Source organism: Mirounga angustirostris, unplaced genomic scaffold, assembly GCF_029215605.1.
Source record: "Mirounga angustirostris isolate CCGP_5_RB_7025 unplaced genomic scaffold, mMirAng1.0.hap1 SCAF_4, whole genome shotgun sequence".
NCBI classification, from domain to species: domain Eukaryota; kingdom Metazoa; phylum Chordata; class Mammalia; order Carnivora; family Phocidae; genus Mirounga; species Mirounga angustirostris.
The window spans coordinates 167,032,817-167,050,195 of NW_026991712.1; the positions used below are offsets into that span (position 1 = coordinate 167,032,817).

General features: G+C 60.6%; 1 protein-coding gene across 1 annotated transcript in view; it reads left to right on the top strand.

Annotated features, from left to right (window-relative positions):
• Nucleotides 1–1,132: 1,132 nt before the first annotated feature.
• Nucleotides 1,133–17,379, top strand: part of SDC3 (syndecan 3) — a 37,881-nt gene continuing 21,634 nt past the window's right edge. The window contains exons 1-2 of the mRNA XM_045899129.3: nt 1,133–1,226; nt 1,559–2,001. Coding sequence (XP_045755085.2) covers nt 1,133–1,226; nt 1,559–2,001 — 537 coding nt within the window. The remainder of the gene's footprint in view (nt 1,227–1,558; nt 2,002–17,379) is intronic.

The window sequence follows — 17,379 nt, forward strand, 5'->3', positions numbered from 1 at the left end:
GCCCGTGGGCCAGAATTCCAAGACTTCGGGCATATGATTCCCAGAGGCTGGGACTTGAGAATTCCTAGGGATTTTTGCATCTCAGAGTTGGAAGGTTCCCCTCCCTTCCTTTCCAGGACCTCTGTCTGCCACACGGCAGCTAGCCTGGTCCTGTGTACCCTTCAGGGACTGGGCTCTCTCACTCCCTCTAAGGGAGCATCTTCTGATTCAGCTCAGCCTTATGCTGAGCTGACATTTGTCTTCTGGACCTTTTCACCAGGCCCTGAAGGACAAGTCCCAGTCCCCCTGACACCCCAAATCATGGCTGGCATCCCAGAGTCTTTTCCTCCGGGCCCAATCCCAGCCCTCTCCCTATTGGCTCCATTTGTCCTGGTTTCAGTTCCCTTTTGCCTTGGGGGAACTGTCCCAGTTTCAGCTCAGTTTGGTTCTTATTTCCTGATAGCAGGCTTGGGACGGGGTGCCAGACACAGGGGCAGACTTCTAGCCTGCCATCATTAGCAAATGGCCTCCCCTCTCCGGGCCTCAGTTTCCCATCTAGGTAGCGGGGGCACTTAACAGCACCTACTTCGTGGGGTGACGTGAAACACCTCACGTAAAGCGCATGGGGTCCTGCCCGCCCGGGGTGAGGGCTTAATCAATATTCACCTTGCCCACCCCCCCAACACCTGGGGCCAGGTCAGCACAGGTGAATGGGAAACACATTCATAAATTGATTTTGAGCTCCCAGTATGTGCCAGGGCCCCTACTAGGGTGGGGGGCGCAGCGGTGAAACAGATGACCCACACCCTGCCCTGCTGGAGCTCATGTGCTTCGCGATGGGACTTGAATAAAAAGTCAAGCGCAGAGAATGTTGGACGGGGCGGGGCGGGGGGAAGGCAGTAGAGAGAGGCCAGGCCAGCGCCGCGGGCACACCACTTCTCACGCCAGCTGCACTGGAGGCGGGGAGGGGTTCTCCATTCGAGGAGTGTCCGAGAGCTGGGGCCGCCCAGCTGGTGGGGGAACGGCCCCACTGCGGGCCTGCCCAGCTTTTCCTCTGCAGATCCCGTGACAGGGGCAGAAGCCTACAACCCTCAGGTGCGCAGGGCACACGGAGGCCCGGAGAGGACCAGGCTTGGTCCCAGGTGTCCTGAAGATGCCAAACTCCCTGGACTTGGATGAGCTCTGGCCCACTGTGTCCACTGCCCTGGGGGTGGGGGGTGATGGGTCCCGGAAGAGCCACGTGAAAGGTACCCTTAGGGGGAAGCTGCTAGTGATCACACAAATGCCACCTATCTACTCAGACCCTCAGATGAGCCAGGCAGGTCCTCCTGCCTTCCCACGCGGGATCCTTTTCTTCCGGCGCTCCCGCCAGCCCTCGGAGGAGCGCAGCGGTCTGCGGGATCCCCCTCCTCGCGGTCGAGGCTCAGAGAGGCGGCCCACGGGTCCCAGGTCGCCCAGCAACCACTGCAGGGGGGCCGGCGAAGGCCGGGGCGCGGAGAGGGGGGAAGGGGCGGGAGGGGGCGCAGGGCCCGGGCGGGGGGCTAGGGGGCCGGCGGCGGGGGCGGGGGCGGGGCGGCAGGGGGCGGGGGGGCGCGCTCCGGCCCGCCCCGCCCCCCGCCCCTCCTCCCGCTCCGCCCGCGCTGGGGGCGGCCCGGCGGCGGCGGCGGCGGCGGCGGCGGCGGCGGCGGCGGCGGCGGCGGCGGCGCACGCTTCCTGCGGGCGCGGCTGCTGTGGGCGCGGAGCTGCGAGGCGGAGCCGGGCCGCCGAGCCGGGAGCCCCGAGCCGGGAGCGCGTCGGTCCAGCCTCCGGGCCGCGCCGCCGCCGAGCAGCCGCCCCGCGCGCCGCGCCTCGGGAACAAAGGCGCCCGCCGCCGCCGCCGCCGCCATGAAGCCGGGGCCACCGCACCGCGCCGGGGCCGCCCACGGGGCAGGAGCCGGGAACGGGGCCGCGGCCGGGCCCGGGGCCCGCGGGCTGCTGCTGCCGCCGCTGCTGCTGCTGCTGCTGGCCGGGCGCGCCGCGGGGGTGAGTGACGCGCGCCGGTTCCCGCGCCCCCCACACTGCCCCCCCCGGCCCCCGCGCCCCTCCCCCCGCGGGCGCCCCCCCCCGGGGGCTGACCTCGTGGGGGAGGCCGCCCCCGCCTTCGGGGCTCTGGGGACCCCTCCCCGGCGGGCGGCCCGGCGGGAACCGGATTGCGGGTCGCGGGCGCTGCGCCCCCCCGCAGCGGCCCCACGGGCGGAGCGGGGTCCCCTGCCCGGGGTCCGGAGGCGCGGGGAGGGCCTGACGGCGGGCCGGGGGTCGCCGGGCGCGGGGCCCGGGCTGGGTGTGTCGTGGGTCTTGAGCGAACGTGGCTTTTGCTTCGTGGGTGTGCCCAGACCGCGGCCACTTTTAGGGAATTGGGTGGGCTCCCCCCCGGGGCGGGGAGGCGTGCGTTTGACGGTCGCTTTGGGGAGGACAGTGGGGGCCCGGAGAGGGGGAGGGGTGGGAGGGTGACTTGTGTGAAGGTGACCTGAGGGGGTGAGTGAGGGTGACCCTGTGTGTCTGATCCCCTCCGTGCGGGGTGTTGGGACCTGTGGGCCGTGTAGGGGTGAAGGATGAGGGATGAGCGCCAGGCCAGCACATGGCTGGGTGCCACCATGCCTTACCTGTATGTGGATCCTGGGGGGGTGACCTATTGTGTACCAGTGGCCGTGGCTGTGTGTGCTTGGGGGGGGTGGCTGGTGAGTGTGTGTGTGGGAGAGACCTCGGTGGTGGGTGTGTGCTTGGACCAGGGGGAATGTGTGTGTGCATCGTGTATGCGTGCGTGTGCTGTGGATGCAAGGCTGACCCTGTGCGTGGGGCAGGTACCGTTAAGGGGGGCAGAGTGTGTGCGGGTTGAGGTGAGTATGTATGTACACGGTGACCCCTTGAGTGTCCCTTTGAATGACCACACAGCTGTGGGGTTGAGCTCAGTCCCCGCTCCATTAGGGGGAGCAGGAGGAGGTATAGAGAAGAAGGGCCACCTCCCCACTTTGAGGGACCCGGGGACCCAGGGACCCTAAGTGAGTTCCCCCATGGACACATGTCTGGAGCCCCGGCTGGGGATGAGCTGGGGGTTTCTAGGCCCAGTCTCCTTGGCTGGTTCTAGGAGCTGTGCCTGTCCCTCATTCCCCAGGCTGAAAAGGATCCAGGTCTCTCAGGCATCCCCCAGGTGCCGACCCTGTTCCTGCATGTCTCCATGGGCCCTGGTTGGCCAGTCTGTAAAATGGGAGGAGGACAGGCATGGACTCAGAGGTTGCTTCTTGGACAGACAAGCTCCTCAGCAGCCTTCCCCATCTGGGAGCTGAACTAAGGGTAGAGGGAGTACTGAATGCCAAGTCAAGTACGTGCCTGGTGGGCTGGTTGCCTCATCCCCAGTCCTCCCCCAAGGGGGTTGAGCAGAGGTCCCTGGGTGGGACTGGGACCCAGCCCATCCTAGCACCTGGGTCACCTCAGCCACGCTTCTTTCTGAAAGACCATTTTTGAAATCAAAAGCTTGGAAATAACACAGCCTTGGGTTCAAACCCTGCTACCCCCACTGACTCATGCTGTGACCTTGGGCACTTTGTGTCATCTCTCTGGGCCTCAGTTTTCTCCTCTGTAAAATGGGGCTGCTAACACCTTTCTTAGAAATGAGATGAGATGTTATGTGTGCTCGTTCACAGAAGTAAACGTTTGATGTATAGATGAATGAAAAGGGGCTTAGGACAAAAGGCTTTACATTTGGAGACCCGGCAGGCATCTTGAGCTGTATGACCCTGGGCAAGTCCCATCCTTTGCTGAACCACTGTTTCTCACTAATAGAACAAGGCTAGTATAATTCATGCCCCATGGGGTGGTGGAAGGAAGGAGGTGAGCATCTGTGAGGTGGAAGACTATTCTGGAGGGCCTCGGTGAGACAGGGTCCCTGAACCCCAGGGTGAGGTAGAGTGGGTGTGGTTCAGACCCAAAGTTGAGTGGCAGATAAAGCAACACCCCCTCACAGGGTCTGGGCCTGGAGGCCAGGATGGTGGGCTTGACTGGGAGGGGCTCCAGATGAGGCCGGAGAGGGGGATCCCCTCTCCTCGCCTCACATCTTCCCAGGGGTTAGGCTGTCTGGGAGGAACATCACCTCCTTTGGCCCAGGAGCCAGAAGGGTAAAGGGTGGTGCCCAGCTGCTGGGGATTCCACACCAGAGGAAGAGGGTGATGCCTGTAGCAGGAGGGACCGAGGTGAGACCAGAAGAGCCTCACCCAGGATGGCTCCAGGACTGGCCTCCATGGCGGGGTCCTCTAAGGACATCACTCGATGGGCAGTGGCTGGCTCCGGGCAGGGGAAGGACAAGATGACCCCTGGTCTGCCCACCAGCTTGAAAGGGAGTGTGTGTGTGTGTGTGTGTGTGTGTGTGTGTGTCCTGGCATCTGCTTTGGGGAGTCGTCTCTCCTGAGAGACCAGGTGACCAGGACTCTGAGGGACGTCTGCCTTCAGGGCCACCGCCATCACCACCCAGAAAGGCTTGGAGTGTGGGGATTCTGCAAGTTTTAGCTTGGAAACATGTTCATTTAGAAGGTCAGGACTGGAAGGAATTTTCGATGTCGTCTAGTCTTGTTTGAATATTCCCAGCGACAGGAACTCACTACTTTGTGGCTGTGAGACCTTGTGAAAGTTAGTTAACCTCTCTGTGCCTTGTTTCCGTCTTTGTAAAACCGAAAGAAGGACGACCACGAAAGAGGTTAATGTGGAAAGCTCCCAGCACAGTGGCGCAGAGTGGACACTCAACAAATGTTGATTTCTTGTTCTTTTATGAGGTTGCAATTGCACGGCCTGGAGCGTGGTAGGGGTAGGGGGAAAGGTAGGGATGGGACCATGGGGAGGGGGAATCAATCAAGGAATTCTGTTGAAGCTCCACCCCCAGGCCTTGTGGCTCCTGCCCCCTCCCCACCGCAACTGTTTCCCCTGTCCTTGAACTCCCTACTCTTCCTCCAGCTACCCTGGTTGACTGTGAATGCCGAGTTGTCAGAGCGAGATTGTCCTCACTGTAAAAATTAAAAGTTGGGGACCCTGGAGCTGTTGGAGGCCAGGCTCTGACGCAGGGACACCACGGGGGCCTGCAGTCTGTTAGCCCCCAAGGTGGCAGGGGCTTCAGGGATAGACACCTGCTGTGTGACTTTGAGTGAGGGATTTCTCTCTTTCAACATCTTCATCTGTAAAATGGGGACTATAACAGTGCCAACCTCACAGGGATGTTGTGATGAGAAAATGAGCTCCTTGGGTAGAATGAGCACAGCCTGCCATGTAGTGAGCTCTCAGGAGATAGGGCCTTTCCAGGAGGGGGCCTCAAGAGGTCAGGGAGGGCTTCCTGGAGGAGGAGGTTTTGAGCTATGCAATCAAAGTGGTCACCATGTGGCACAGAGCAAGCTGTAGCCTGCCCTGACCCGAGGCTCTCTCACTTGTCAACTGGGGACAAATACTGGACTTACAGGACTGCTACTGGGGGTTACAGTATCCTCATGGCAGAGTTGGGATGGGGACCCGGTGCCTTCTACTCCCTGGGGAGCAACACAGAGCCTCTATCTGCGAATTCAGTATGTTTCTTCCTCCGTGTTGGGGGTTGGTGTGGGGTTGAGCTCTGCTGAAGAAAAAAGTAGTTTAGGGGCATCTGGGTGGCTTGGTCAGTTACATGTCTGCCTTTGGCTCGGGTCATGATCTCGGGGTCCTGGGATCGAGCCCCATGTCAGGCTCCCCGCTCAGTGGGGGTCTGCTTCTCCATCTGCCCCTCCCTCCCACTTATGCTCTCTCTCAATTAAATAAATAAATAAAATCTTAAAAAAAACAAAGGAAAAAGAAAAAAGCAGTTTGGCCTTTTGAAAACAGATGGCTCCTCCCACCTCATGGACTAGGACATGGGATCCCTGGGGGCCCCAGGGCAGCACTGGGGCAGGGCAGTTCTGGGCCTGGGCTCTGGAAAATGCCGGGGCACCAGTGGGGTGGGTGAGGGGGGGTCGTCTCTCCTGAAGGGGAGAGAGAGGTGGAGACAGAGCTCCTCAGAAGCCAGGCCCTGTCACAGGCATCCCTCCAAACCCTCCCGTTGGAGGTGGGACCCCCTTCCCCTCCAGGCCCCGCAGCTGCTTCGGGTCATTCTAGAAGGGGCCGCAGTAGGATTGCTGAGGGCTGGAGCAGACGGAGGCAGCTTGGACGGGAGGGGTAAAGTCTCCATCTGTCTTTGTTTCCCCGCCCCCCCAGGGGCTGTGGGCATGATTTGGGAAGGGCTTAATGACAGAAACAGCAAACTAATGCTCACTGAAAGCCCCGCCCACTAAGCACTTGTTACGTATTGACTCACTGAATCCTCGTAATAACCTCTGGAGGTGCGAATGATTAGAACCTCCATTTTACTGAAACGGAGGCACAGAGAGGTTCAGTGACTTGCCCACAGTCACACAGCTGGAAAGTAGCTGAGCTGGATGGAGCCAGGGCTTGCCAGGCTGAGAGAACTGGGCTGCATTCTGATTTTACCCCCTCTTGCTCTGTGACCTTGGACAAGTTGCTTCTCGCTGGGGTCTCCTTACCCCCCCATGAAGCCCATGATACCCACTCTTTCACAAGGACTTGCTCTCTGCCAGGCTCTGGGCTGGGTGTGTCCCCTATCTTTCCTCATCTACTCTCACCCTGGCCTTGGAGGTGGGGGACACTAGCCGCAGGTTGCGGGTGGGGGCAGGGCTTACCCAGTGCTTGGCTGTGGGGCCCTTACTCCTCTCCCACCTCACAAGGCTTTGTCATCTGTAAAATGGGTGACTTTGAGGGTCATGGGTTTGGGTTGAGGGAGAGCGTTGAGGACCATGCAGGATAGGGGGCGGGACTCAGGTCTGGTCCTGGCACAGGAGACGGGAAGTATTGAGAACTTCAGGAGGAGAGGGGTCTAAAAACCCTGCATTCCCCCTGGCACACACGGGATGCCCGCAGTGTTGGGGCTCACTCTCTGCATAGGCGAGCAGGCCTGCTGACCCTCGGAAAGTTGTCACGTGCGGAGCCCAAATCTACATCCCTGCCACCCCATCCCTGAGTCGTGGCCCCCTTGCCCCTAAGGTTCCCTGGGGCCCGAGTGACTTGGTGGAGCTCCCACAGCCTGAATGCTTCCCTGATAGACCATGAACCCCCGCGGGCAGGCTTTGTGGCTGTTGTCTTCTTTGCTGACCCCCAAGGCCAACTTCGTGCCTGGCCCAAAATTGAATGGTTTGAGTGAGTGAGTGAGTGAAGGAAACCAGTACTGGGAGCTTTGGAACCCAGGCTGGGGCTTTGTGTTCTCTCCTTTGGAGGCGGGTTGAGGGACAGAGAGGGACAGTGAGACTGGCAGAAGTCTGCCAGGCCCAAGCGTGTGCCCGTGGGCTGGGAGGCGCCCTGGGGCCGCGTGGGGTGGGCCTGCGGTCTGACTGCCACAGCGCCCGCCACCACATCTGGGAGGGGCAGAGGCGCTGTGGCTCTGGGCTCCAGCTCAGCTGCTTGGAAGCCTGTGATTTTGTGTCTGGGGTAGGGGGGGAGCAGGGTGCCAGGAGCCGTCCTAGGGGCCCAGCCCTGCAGGGGGTGGGGTCTGGGCTGGTCTTGGACCACCTGGCTTGTCTTACTGTCCCCACAAACGGTCACCACATCCTGGGCACATCAGGCCAGTGTCTGGTAAATATTTGTTGACTGGCCTCCTTGTGGGGACGGGGGGCCCTGCCTTGGCTCTCAGACTCCCAAGATTCCAGGAGGCTGGGTAGACTTTACTTCCGGCCCCCCCCTCCCGTCCAGAGCAGGCCGTGGCCAGAGGGGTGGCTGCTTCCCTCCCCCCACTGACCGGGCCTAGTCTCAACGCCAAACAGGAAGCTGTGATTACAGGGGGGAGTCTGGGCAGCAATGGCTGAGGGCCCAGCTGCAGGATGGGGGTGGGGGTGGCCCCTGACAAATGATCTGGCCTCTTCCCTACCTGGCTGCTGATGGTGGCAGGCGGGGAAGGCCTGTGCTAGCCTTTTATACCAGGTGGAGAGAGTTCTACCACCTCTGTGACCCAGCTGGTCAAGGGCTGCCTGCTTTCCACCCCGGGGCCCCCACCCGGGCCTTGGTGCCATCTGTTTTGGGGTCTCCAAACCTGAGGCTGTATCTTGAGGTAGTAGAAAGAGCAGGGGCCCCAGAGCCAAGTGGACTGGTGTCGAAATCCTGGTTCTGCCATTTTCTAGCTGTGTGATCTTGGCAAGTTCCCTTAGCCTCTCTGAGCCTCATTCTCTTGTTTAAAATGGGCTCAGAGTACCTCTGTCTCAAGAGTTGCTTGAGCATGAGCAACGTGAAATAATAAAGTGCTTGATAAGGAGTGGGCGCTCCTGTAAATACTGATTTCTTCCGTTTCCCCGCTTTGGTTTTTGCTCTTTTCCTGTCCCTCTCTCAGTCTCACGGAGGAATTGCTTTTGGGGGTGAGAATAAGGCTTTCCCTTGGAGAGTGGGAACCAAGTTGGAATGATCATGGCTGAGCCAAGTAGAACTCTAGAGGTGGGGACTGCCCTCAAAGGGAGAAGCTGCTATCTCACGGGTGGGGGTCCTGAAGCCCAGAGACGGCCTGGAGCCTTGCCCCAGGGTTGGGGCTTGTTGTTCAGCCTTACTCGGGCCCATGGGCTCGCTGAGCCTTCTGAGCCTTCGGCCACTCCCAGAGGCTGTGGCATTCCCCTCACTGAGAAGTCTCAGCCATGTGAAGCCACCTGCCAGGGCTCACACAGCCAGGCCCCGGGGCAGCCGCGTGTTGAGTTACCCTTCGCCTGCTCTGGAGTCTTGTCTGTCCCACTGCTGCCCTTGTCATCACACCCGCTTCGGGGCCAGGGTTTTTGGAGACGGGATGGGGAGGGGAGTCTGAGGGGTGGGGTGGGGATCACGCTAGTTAGGGTCTTCCTCCTGCTTCGGGGATGGGCAGTGGGCTTGCTTCACCCTGGGATCAGCGTCAGCCCAAGCTCCCCTAGAGCTCAGTCTACCCCTGCACCACCCACCAGCACCCCCCATGCTGCACCCACCCCCCAGCCCTGCTCACCAGCCCAGACTTTGATAAGGATAATTTAGGATCAATCACCAGTGGGGCCTGGGAAATATTGCGGCAAACCGATTGCCAGTGGGCCTGCGGGTGGCCCACGGTGCCCATCCGTGGGCTGGGGTTTGAGAGGAGCCAGGTGGGGGCTCCGGGGGCTGAACAGACAGGGTTGTTCTACTGGGAGCAGGGGAAGGATTCTCTTGCTTGTCAGCGTGCTTGGCATGGCTGGGGGTAGGCGCCCATGGTCCCAGCTGCCCTTCGCCGGCCTACCATGTGGGGACTGCCCCCTCCTTGGGGGCCAGGCTGCCGTGGAGGTGGAGGTCGGGGTGTCTGCAGCTGAATTCTGGCTCCTGCCCTCGAGATGTGTGCTGTGTTGGGCGGGCACCTGGATGGCTCAGTGGGTTGAGCGTCTGCCTTCGGCTCAGGTCATGATCCCAGGGTCCTGCGATCGAGCCCCGCATCGGGCTCCCTGCTCAGCGGGGAGCCTGCTTCTCCCTCTGCCTCTGTGCTGTCTCTCTCTCTCACATAAATAAATAAAATCTTAAAAAAAGAAAAGATGCTCCCTGCACTGGGGAAGACGGGCACAGATGGTAACAATAGGACAGTGATAACGGCCAGTACTCATAGGGTGCGCGGTTCCCGTGCTCACCACACTTTATCTCAGTTCTTACATGACCCTGTGAGGGGGGTGTCATTACCCCATTTTGCAGATGGGGACCCAGAGGCCCAAGAGGGTAAGCAGTGTGCCCGAGCTGAGGCAGCTAGCGTGCTTGGGAGACGCCGTGACGTCTGGGGCGTGGGGCAGGCCGAGCAGGCGTGCAGCGGTGCGTGCTCGTGCGTGAGGGCATCTTTTGCTCGAGGACTTTGTTCCTTCTGCAGCCGTTTTTGAGCACCTGCTCTGTGCTGGGCCCTGTGCTAGGGGCCGTGGGTGTGCAGGTGTATGTGGTGTGTGTGTCCTGAGTCTTGTCGGCGAGCCTCGCTCAGTGAGCTGTGTCTTGGTGGTGGGCGTGGGTCGTGTGGGTGCTGGTGTGCGGGGCTTCGGGGGCAGCAGGCACTGAAGGGAAGCAGGGAGGGAGGCCCCGCCTCCCCCAGCCCGCCGAGTTCGAATCCCAGCTCGGAGCGGACGCGGGCAAGCCTTGGGCTTCTCCGCGGTTCAGTGGGTCAGTAAGGCCTCGCTCACTAGGCTGGGGTGAGGGGTCGTGTGGGGGTGGCGCCGCGAGTTACCTGGTTGGCAGCTAGGTAAAAGGAAGCTGCTGCTGGATAGTGACTTTGATTTTAACTTACTTTAATTATGCTTTCTCTAAAGTCGTTTTGTTTCAGAGGTGAGTCTGCTACTGGCTTTTGTCACGTGACGGTGGGCAGCTTTTCTCCCCCTCTGAGCCTCTACTTTCCACATCTGTGAAGTGGGGAGATTGGACGGGGCGACCTAGGGACCCTTCCAGTCTTCACATTTGAGGAACTGTCAGAGAGACATGAGGCCAGGGCCTGGCCCCAGGGTGGCCCCTTTGGGAAGAGAGAGCTGGGTTGCGGGGGCAGGAGGTGGTGAGGAGAGGAAGCTTGTTTCCTTCACGTGGCCTGTCTGTGGTTCCTCTTGGGCCAGGGTGGGACGAGCCTCTTCCCTCACCCATCACCCTGAACACCACCTCTCTTCCCAGCCTCTGGGACGTGACCCGTCCAATCCAGGCTGCCTGGGGGCTGGGCTGTGAGTCTGGTCTCCTGGACGGGGGAGGAGCCCTGGGCAGGGAGTCCAGTAACTGGGTCTAATGAGAGTGTGTTGTTTCTTGCATTTAATACATTCACTGGGCACCTGCTGGGTACCTGGCCCTGTGCCATGGGGTGATCTGGGGCTGAATGGTTGAAGCCCCCGGGGTATCAGCTTCGAAGACTTCCTGGGGGGCTTTGAGTCCAAACCAGGGCATTTGGGCTCCCTCCTGCAGGTAGGGGATGTTGGTCTGGAAGTCGGTGCAGCCCCACTGCCCCGAGGGGCTGGCAGGCATGCCAACAAGAGCACAGATGTGATAGTATTAATATTGAATTATGCCCTTTGAATGCCTGCTCTGTGCAGGGTTCTCTGCCGAACATTTTATATATAAAAGCTCACTGAACCCTTACAACAGCCTTATGAAGGAGGTACCGTTTTCGTGATTTCACAAAAGAGGAAATTGAGGCACAGAGAGGTTAAGGAGCTTGTCCAGGCTCACAGAGTGGCATACTTACTAGGATCTGAGCCCAGGCAGTCTAGAACGCTCTCTGGTGTGTAAGCACTGCTCCGTGTTCTCTCGTGCATCGCGAACTGTGAAGTGTGGGGCCCTGAGAGGATGAGTTTAGGGCTCGGTACCTGAACCTGGGTGGCCACTGTGGGAGAGGCCCTGATCCAGGCTCGGGGGCTCTTGGCTTCCCCATGGGTCTTTCCTCTACTGCCTGTCTTCTGTCTAGTTGGGCCATGGGCTGAGGCCGTCCTAGGCTGGGGAGAGATCAGAGGGCTGAAGAGGCCTTCAGCTGGAAGGGCCCTTTGAAACACTCTTGTCCAGCTTGTTCATTGTCCTGAAGGGGAAACTGAGGCCAAAGGAGTGATTTCTAGTCCTAGCAAGGATCTTCCGAGATCTGGTAGTTCAGCCTTCTTTTGCATGTGGGGAGACGGAGGATGAGAGAGGTATGGTGGCTGGCCCAAAGTAACCCAGCAAGTCAGTTGCTGAGCTGGGACTAAGCACTGTGTCCCCTGACTCCCAGGCAGGGCCCCATCCCTTGTACCATGTTTCTGCTCTTTGCCTGTCTCTCTTCTGCCCGGACGGCAGCCCCAGCTCCCACCCTCCTCTCCAGGGAAGCCGTCCCTCGCCCAAGACTTGGTGCCAGATGGATTCCTATCAATACATTCAGTGGACTTCTCCAGCTTCTTCCCTTCACCCTGTGCACCCTCGCTGCTCACACCCGCGGCTCCCAGCTCCTCCCTGGGCACAGAGTACGACATCATTTCTCTCATCTTCACGTCTCTCTGTGGACTGTTCCCTTCTCCAGGGAACTCCTACTCATCCTCCAAAACCCAGCACGGATGTCCCCTCCTCTGGGGATCCTTTATTGATCTCTCCCCTGCTCTCAAGCACCACGAGCCCTCCTTCAGCCCCTTCTCTCTTCCCTCCTAGATTTCTATTCGTGGCCCTCTTCCACATGTTAGGATTCTCTGCTGAGCCCCAGCTCTGTTGCTGCATTTTGCCCTAGCTTCTGGCTCCCCGTGGGGTCCCACCCTCACCTCCTCGGAGCTCTCACTGAGGATACTTTGGCCATTGGCCATTTACATCATCTCCCGGTTCCACCCTCCCACAGACTACCTGCTTTCCCTCCCCCAGTCCTGACGTTCCTGCATCGTTTCCTTTCACACGTCCTGTCCCCTGGCCTCACACCTTGTCCTTCTCCCCAGCCCCTGCTCCTGGGATCCCCAGACTTGGAGCTGAGGAGCATGGAGGCTGGCCTCAGAGATGCAGCCTTCCTGCCTCATTTAGCTGGGGGAGGAGGGCGCACCGGCTCCTTTTGGCCTCCACCTTTCTGGAAGGTGGACACACTGTGGGCTTCCGGAGGTTCAGGCTTGGTTACCAGAGATCTTCCCACGCCTGCCCTCCCCGGCAGCCCCCCTGCCCACCCCCTCCTCCTCCTCGGTCTGCCCACTGTTCCTCTCCTTCCCTCTCTGCCTCCCACCCTCCTCCATCTCTCCTTCCTCCTGCTCTGCTTCCCCAGAGGCCCCGCTCCACTCCCTCCCTTGCTGGTTGGAACCTCTCATCTCCCTGACTGCCACTCAGTGCGACCAGGACCTGAGGAGTCCCTGGCGGGACAAGGGTCTTGCAGGCCGAGGCGGTGGTTAGGGTCAGAACTAGAGGGGCCCTTCCTTACTCTTCACCCTCCTGGACCCAGACTCCCCTCCTCCCCCCAACCCTCCCCATGCCTTCATCCACCCCTGCAGAAGTGCAGTTGCAAGGGCGGAGGGCTACGGGAAATCAACCCCCCACCTTGCTGTTCACATGAGGACACGGGGTCCAAAGACAGCACTGGACTGTTCAGGACCCCTGGCAGTGAAGGCAGAATGGCTCCCCCAGGGCAGTGGCTCCGTGGGGGCCTCTGGGAGCCGAGCCCCGGCTTGGTTGAGTCCTGTTCTCATGTGAGGCAGGGGAGCTGCGAGGCCTGCCGGGGACAGTCTCAGACCCAGAAGAAGGGATCCCGGCCCTGTGTTTGGGGGACAGTCCATGAGATGGTGGTTGAGCCCACGGGGATCCTTTTTCCCTGTGGGGCTAAGACCATGGTTCAGTTTAGGTCCGGGCAAGGGACAGAGTTTATGTACATGTTCATGTGTGTGACAGTGTCACCGTGGGTCTGTGCTGATGCGTGGGGCCCTCGTGTCCCCCTGCCTACTCCCTTGTTTCAGTGGCTCGGGCCCGGCGAGCCAGGAAAACCCAGGTTGCTCCCTCTCCCCTTCTCAGCTGTGGGGAGCTCGCCCCCAACACCTTGGATGGCCGTGGACATGAGCGGCTCCTGGGAGAGTAGTGGGACAAGTTGGGAGACGCCCTCCCTACCTCAGGGACGTTGATGCACATGTAGAAACGCGCATGTGTACGGACCTGCCTGCGTGTGGGAGCCCCGAGCACACCCCCTGGTCCTGTGCACACGCGTGGAGACAAGACCCAGGTACATACGTGAACACATAGAGGCACCCACAGGCAGGGACACACACACGCGTCCCCCCCGCCCCCAAGCACATGTGGCTCTCAAGCAAACACAGCCAGGCCCACGGGGGCATCTAAGCGCACCTAAGCCCCCCGGCAGGTGCACACACGGGACTGTGCATGCAGTGTGCCTGGAAGCACACCCGAGCGTGCTTGCACGTGTGCACCTGCACGCCGGCATGTCCACACGTGCACGCGCACACGCACGCACACGCGCACGTTGCTGGGGCTCTGAGCTACCAGGACTGTGTCCGTCCTTAATCCCAGTTCTTAATCCCAGAGTCTAGGGAGCCCAGGCCAGAGGGGCAGCTGGTCATCTGGCCTCCTTAGCAGTGATTAAGGCAAGGGTGGGGGCAGGGGGCAGAGGGACTCGGAGCTTTGTCTTCTGCCTGACCTCCAGGGACACCGCAAACTCAAACCTCGGGTTCCTTCAGAGACTCGGTTATATGTCCTTCACGGAACCCTGGGGACAGACAGCCTGGGGAGGAGGGAGATGGGTGTGGCTGTGTGTCCCTGAGGAAGGTGACAGCTGGGGTCAGGGAGGCCAGGCGAGGTGGTCCCTACCTTTAACCACTTACCTGATACGGACCCTGCATCGGAGTCTTCAGCATGAGGTGTCCCGGGGATTCTCATACCTGGGAACCCTGCTCTTAGCCAGAGCATTTCTTTTTTTTTTTAAAGATTTTATTTATTTATTTGAGACAGAGAGAATGAGAGAGAGAGAGCATGAGAGGGAGGAGGGTCAGAGGGAGAAGCAGACTCCCTGCCGAGCAGGGAGCCCGATGCGGGACCCGATCCCGGGACTCCAGGATCATGACCTGAGCCGAAGGCAGTCGGTCAACCAACTGAGCCACTCAGGCGCCCAGCCAGAGCATTTCTGAACCAAGTGGTAGGATGAGGCCCAGCCGGGACATGCTGAACCTGGGGCCCTGAGCAGGGGTGGGGGTGGTCACTGGGATGAGGGTCGGAGGGGGAAGCTTCCAGGACGAAGCGAGGCCTGAGCTGGGCATTGAAGGTGTCAGCACCTGGGCATTGGGAAAGGCGCGGGGACATCTTTGGCTGTCGCAGTAACAGGGTGCGGCTGGCATTTCTGGGGGGGAGAGGTCAGGGCTGCTAAGCGGTTGTAGCGGCATTGGTGCTGAGAAATGCCGTCAGGTTGGGAGGTGTGGCGGGGCTGCTCCTGGTCGGATGGCGGCTCAGCGGTGACTGTCCCCGGCCCGTGGTGGGAGGGAGGCACAGCCCATAGGGCCCAGGGTGCCGTGCGGGCTGGGTCCCCCCTGCGCCCCCCCGGCCCCGCTGGTGTTTGGGTGGATGTGTGAGGCATGGTTGTGATAGATGGCGTGCTGGCCCCACTTGGGCTCTGACTGTGACCTCTGCCGGTCAGCGGGCTGACTTCGGGCCGCTCACTGTACCCCTTCTGTGAAGCCGGGTGCTAACCGCCTCACGGCAGAGCAGTTGCCAGGACTGGGGTCTACTTAGCCCAGAGTGCCGCACGTTGCAGTGCCCAGAGCTGGTAACCAGGGCTGGTGATCCCGGGGGCAGTGGTCATGAGAGGGCTCTGTCACCACTGAGGTGACAGTCGGACCCCTGTCCCCATCCTGGCATTTGGGGAACAGGACGGGGTCCCAATGTCAGCCCTTCCAAGCTGTCCCATCTTTGAACCCCGCTTCTGCAGCCCAGGCCCTTCTCCTGCAGGTGCTGTCTGCTCCAGGCCTTGGGCCGGACCGTTGGGCCTCATGCAGCCTTCCCTGGGGCCCTGCTCTGGCCTGGGGCGGGGCTGGCCCTGTGGAGCACCCTGCGGGGAGTGGGGCCACGCTGGTGGGACTGGAGGCTGGAGCCTCTGGCGTCCCTGCAGAGGGTCAGCTGAGGGCACAGGTGAGACCCGAAGGAGCTTTGGTCAGGGAAGCTGTCTGTGGTCAAGTGATGCGTGAGGAGAGGAGGGCCTGCCTCATCCCTGGGCTGCAGGGCCCTTGGGGGCCGGGGCACTTAGGGTCCTTATATCCCTAGTGGGCATCAGACTCCATCTGAGCTCAGTGGTCAGGGCTCTGCCTTTGGGCAATAGATGGAACGCGGGCTGGGTGGACACGAGGATGTGCTGGACCCAGAGGAGGCTGGGTGGATGGTGTCAGGGGAGGGGACACGGGGCACTGCGGTTTTCTCTGGCACCTTCCACTTCATGCTTGGGACCGAGGGCTGGGGGGGTCCTGGTGGAGCTTTTGGCTTCCCCTCCTTGGGATCCTTCACGGCCCCTGCTGCGCAGTCTGCACTGTACGGCTCTCTGAGGTCACCCCTTCCCCTCGTAGTGATCAGATGGGGGACCGGAGCCAGGGACAGAGAAGGTGCCGAGATGGTGGACTGGAGCAGGGGGAGCAGTGGGAGCAAGCTTCGTACCTGAGTTCAGCCTGGTGGGGGTGTATGGGGGATACGGAGCACCTGTCAGACACAGGCCCGGCCCGCAGGACGGATGGGCCGCTGCGTGGAGAGTAGAGCGTGGACACCAGCGGCCGGGGGCCGGGGGGGAGTTGGTGGCTGCCAGCTGCGATAGGCAGGGGCTGGTGCCTGGGAGCCTAGTGGAGCGTGGCACGGGGTGCGGGGTGGGGGCAGGGGACAGATGGACTTGTCTTCAGCTTCAGAGGGGCTTTACCACTGGGCCCTGCCCCCATTCCTGCCCCCTTTCCTGGCAAGGCCACAGACTCACGCCTCTCCCTGAGGGCAACCACGGGCCAGCCGCACGGACCGAGGGCACCACAGAACCCCTGAAGCCTGGAGGGGGGGGCGCTGGCAGAGAGGGGTGGAGAGGGGCCAGCCTGAGTTTGGAGCTGCCTCACCTCTTGGGGTCACTCTGGGCCAGGCCTGCCCCCTCCCAGTGGTCCCACCCGACAAAGTGGCCTTTGATAAGCACAGGGAAGGCAGTCGTGGTGCTGGGCCTCTCCCACTTGCGGTCTGCAGAGCCAATGTTTGCCCTTTTGGACGGGGAGGTAGGGCGGGGGGCTGGGGAAGCTTCACCTGGGGTGTGGTTGGGGGATACGCCATGGGAAGGGAGGTGAACAGGGGGACAGCTTACCTCCCCTCCATCTGAGTATTTGAGTTTGGGCTCTGCTGTGTGACCCTGGGCAAGTTCCTTATCCTCTCTGAGCCGCAGTCTCACATTCACTCTTTTGTTACCCCCCCAAACAACAGCTTTATTGAGATTTGACTCACGTACCGTACAATCCACCCATCTAAAGCACCTAATTCGGTGGGTTTTAGTATATTTACAGAGTTGTACAGCCTTCCCCAATTTCATACATTTTTCTCACCCCCGAAAGTCTGTCCCTTTTAGCAGTCACTCCCCATCTCCCCCCAGCCCCCCAGCCCTACGCTGTCTCTTCTCCTTTTTTTCTCTGCGGATCTGCCTTGTGCGGTGAGTGCGGGCCGCGTCCACACTGTGTGGTCTTCTGCGGCTGACTTCTTCCCCCCCGCTGTAACGTTTCCAGGCTTCGTCCGTGGGGCAGCAGGTGCCGGGACCTCAGGGCTTTCTTTGTGGCGTACTATTCCATTGTGTGGACGTGCCATCTCTTACTTATCTGTCAGTGGATGGACGCCTGGCTCGGTTCCACTTTTTGCCTATCATGAATTAGGCGGCTATGTTTTTTTTTTTTTTTTTTTTTA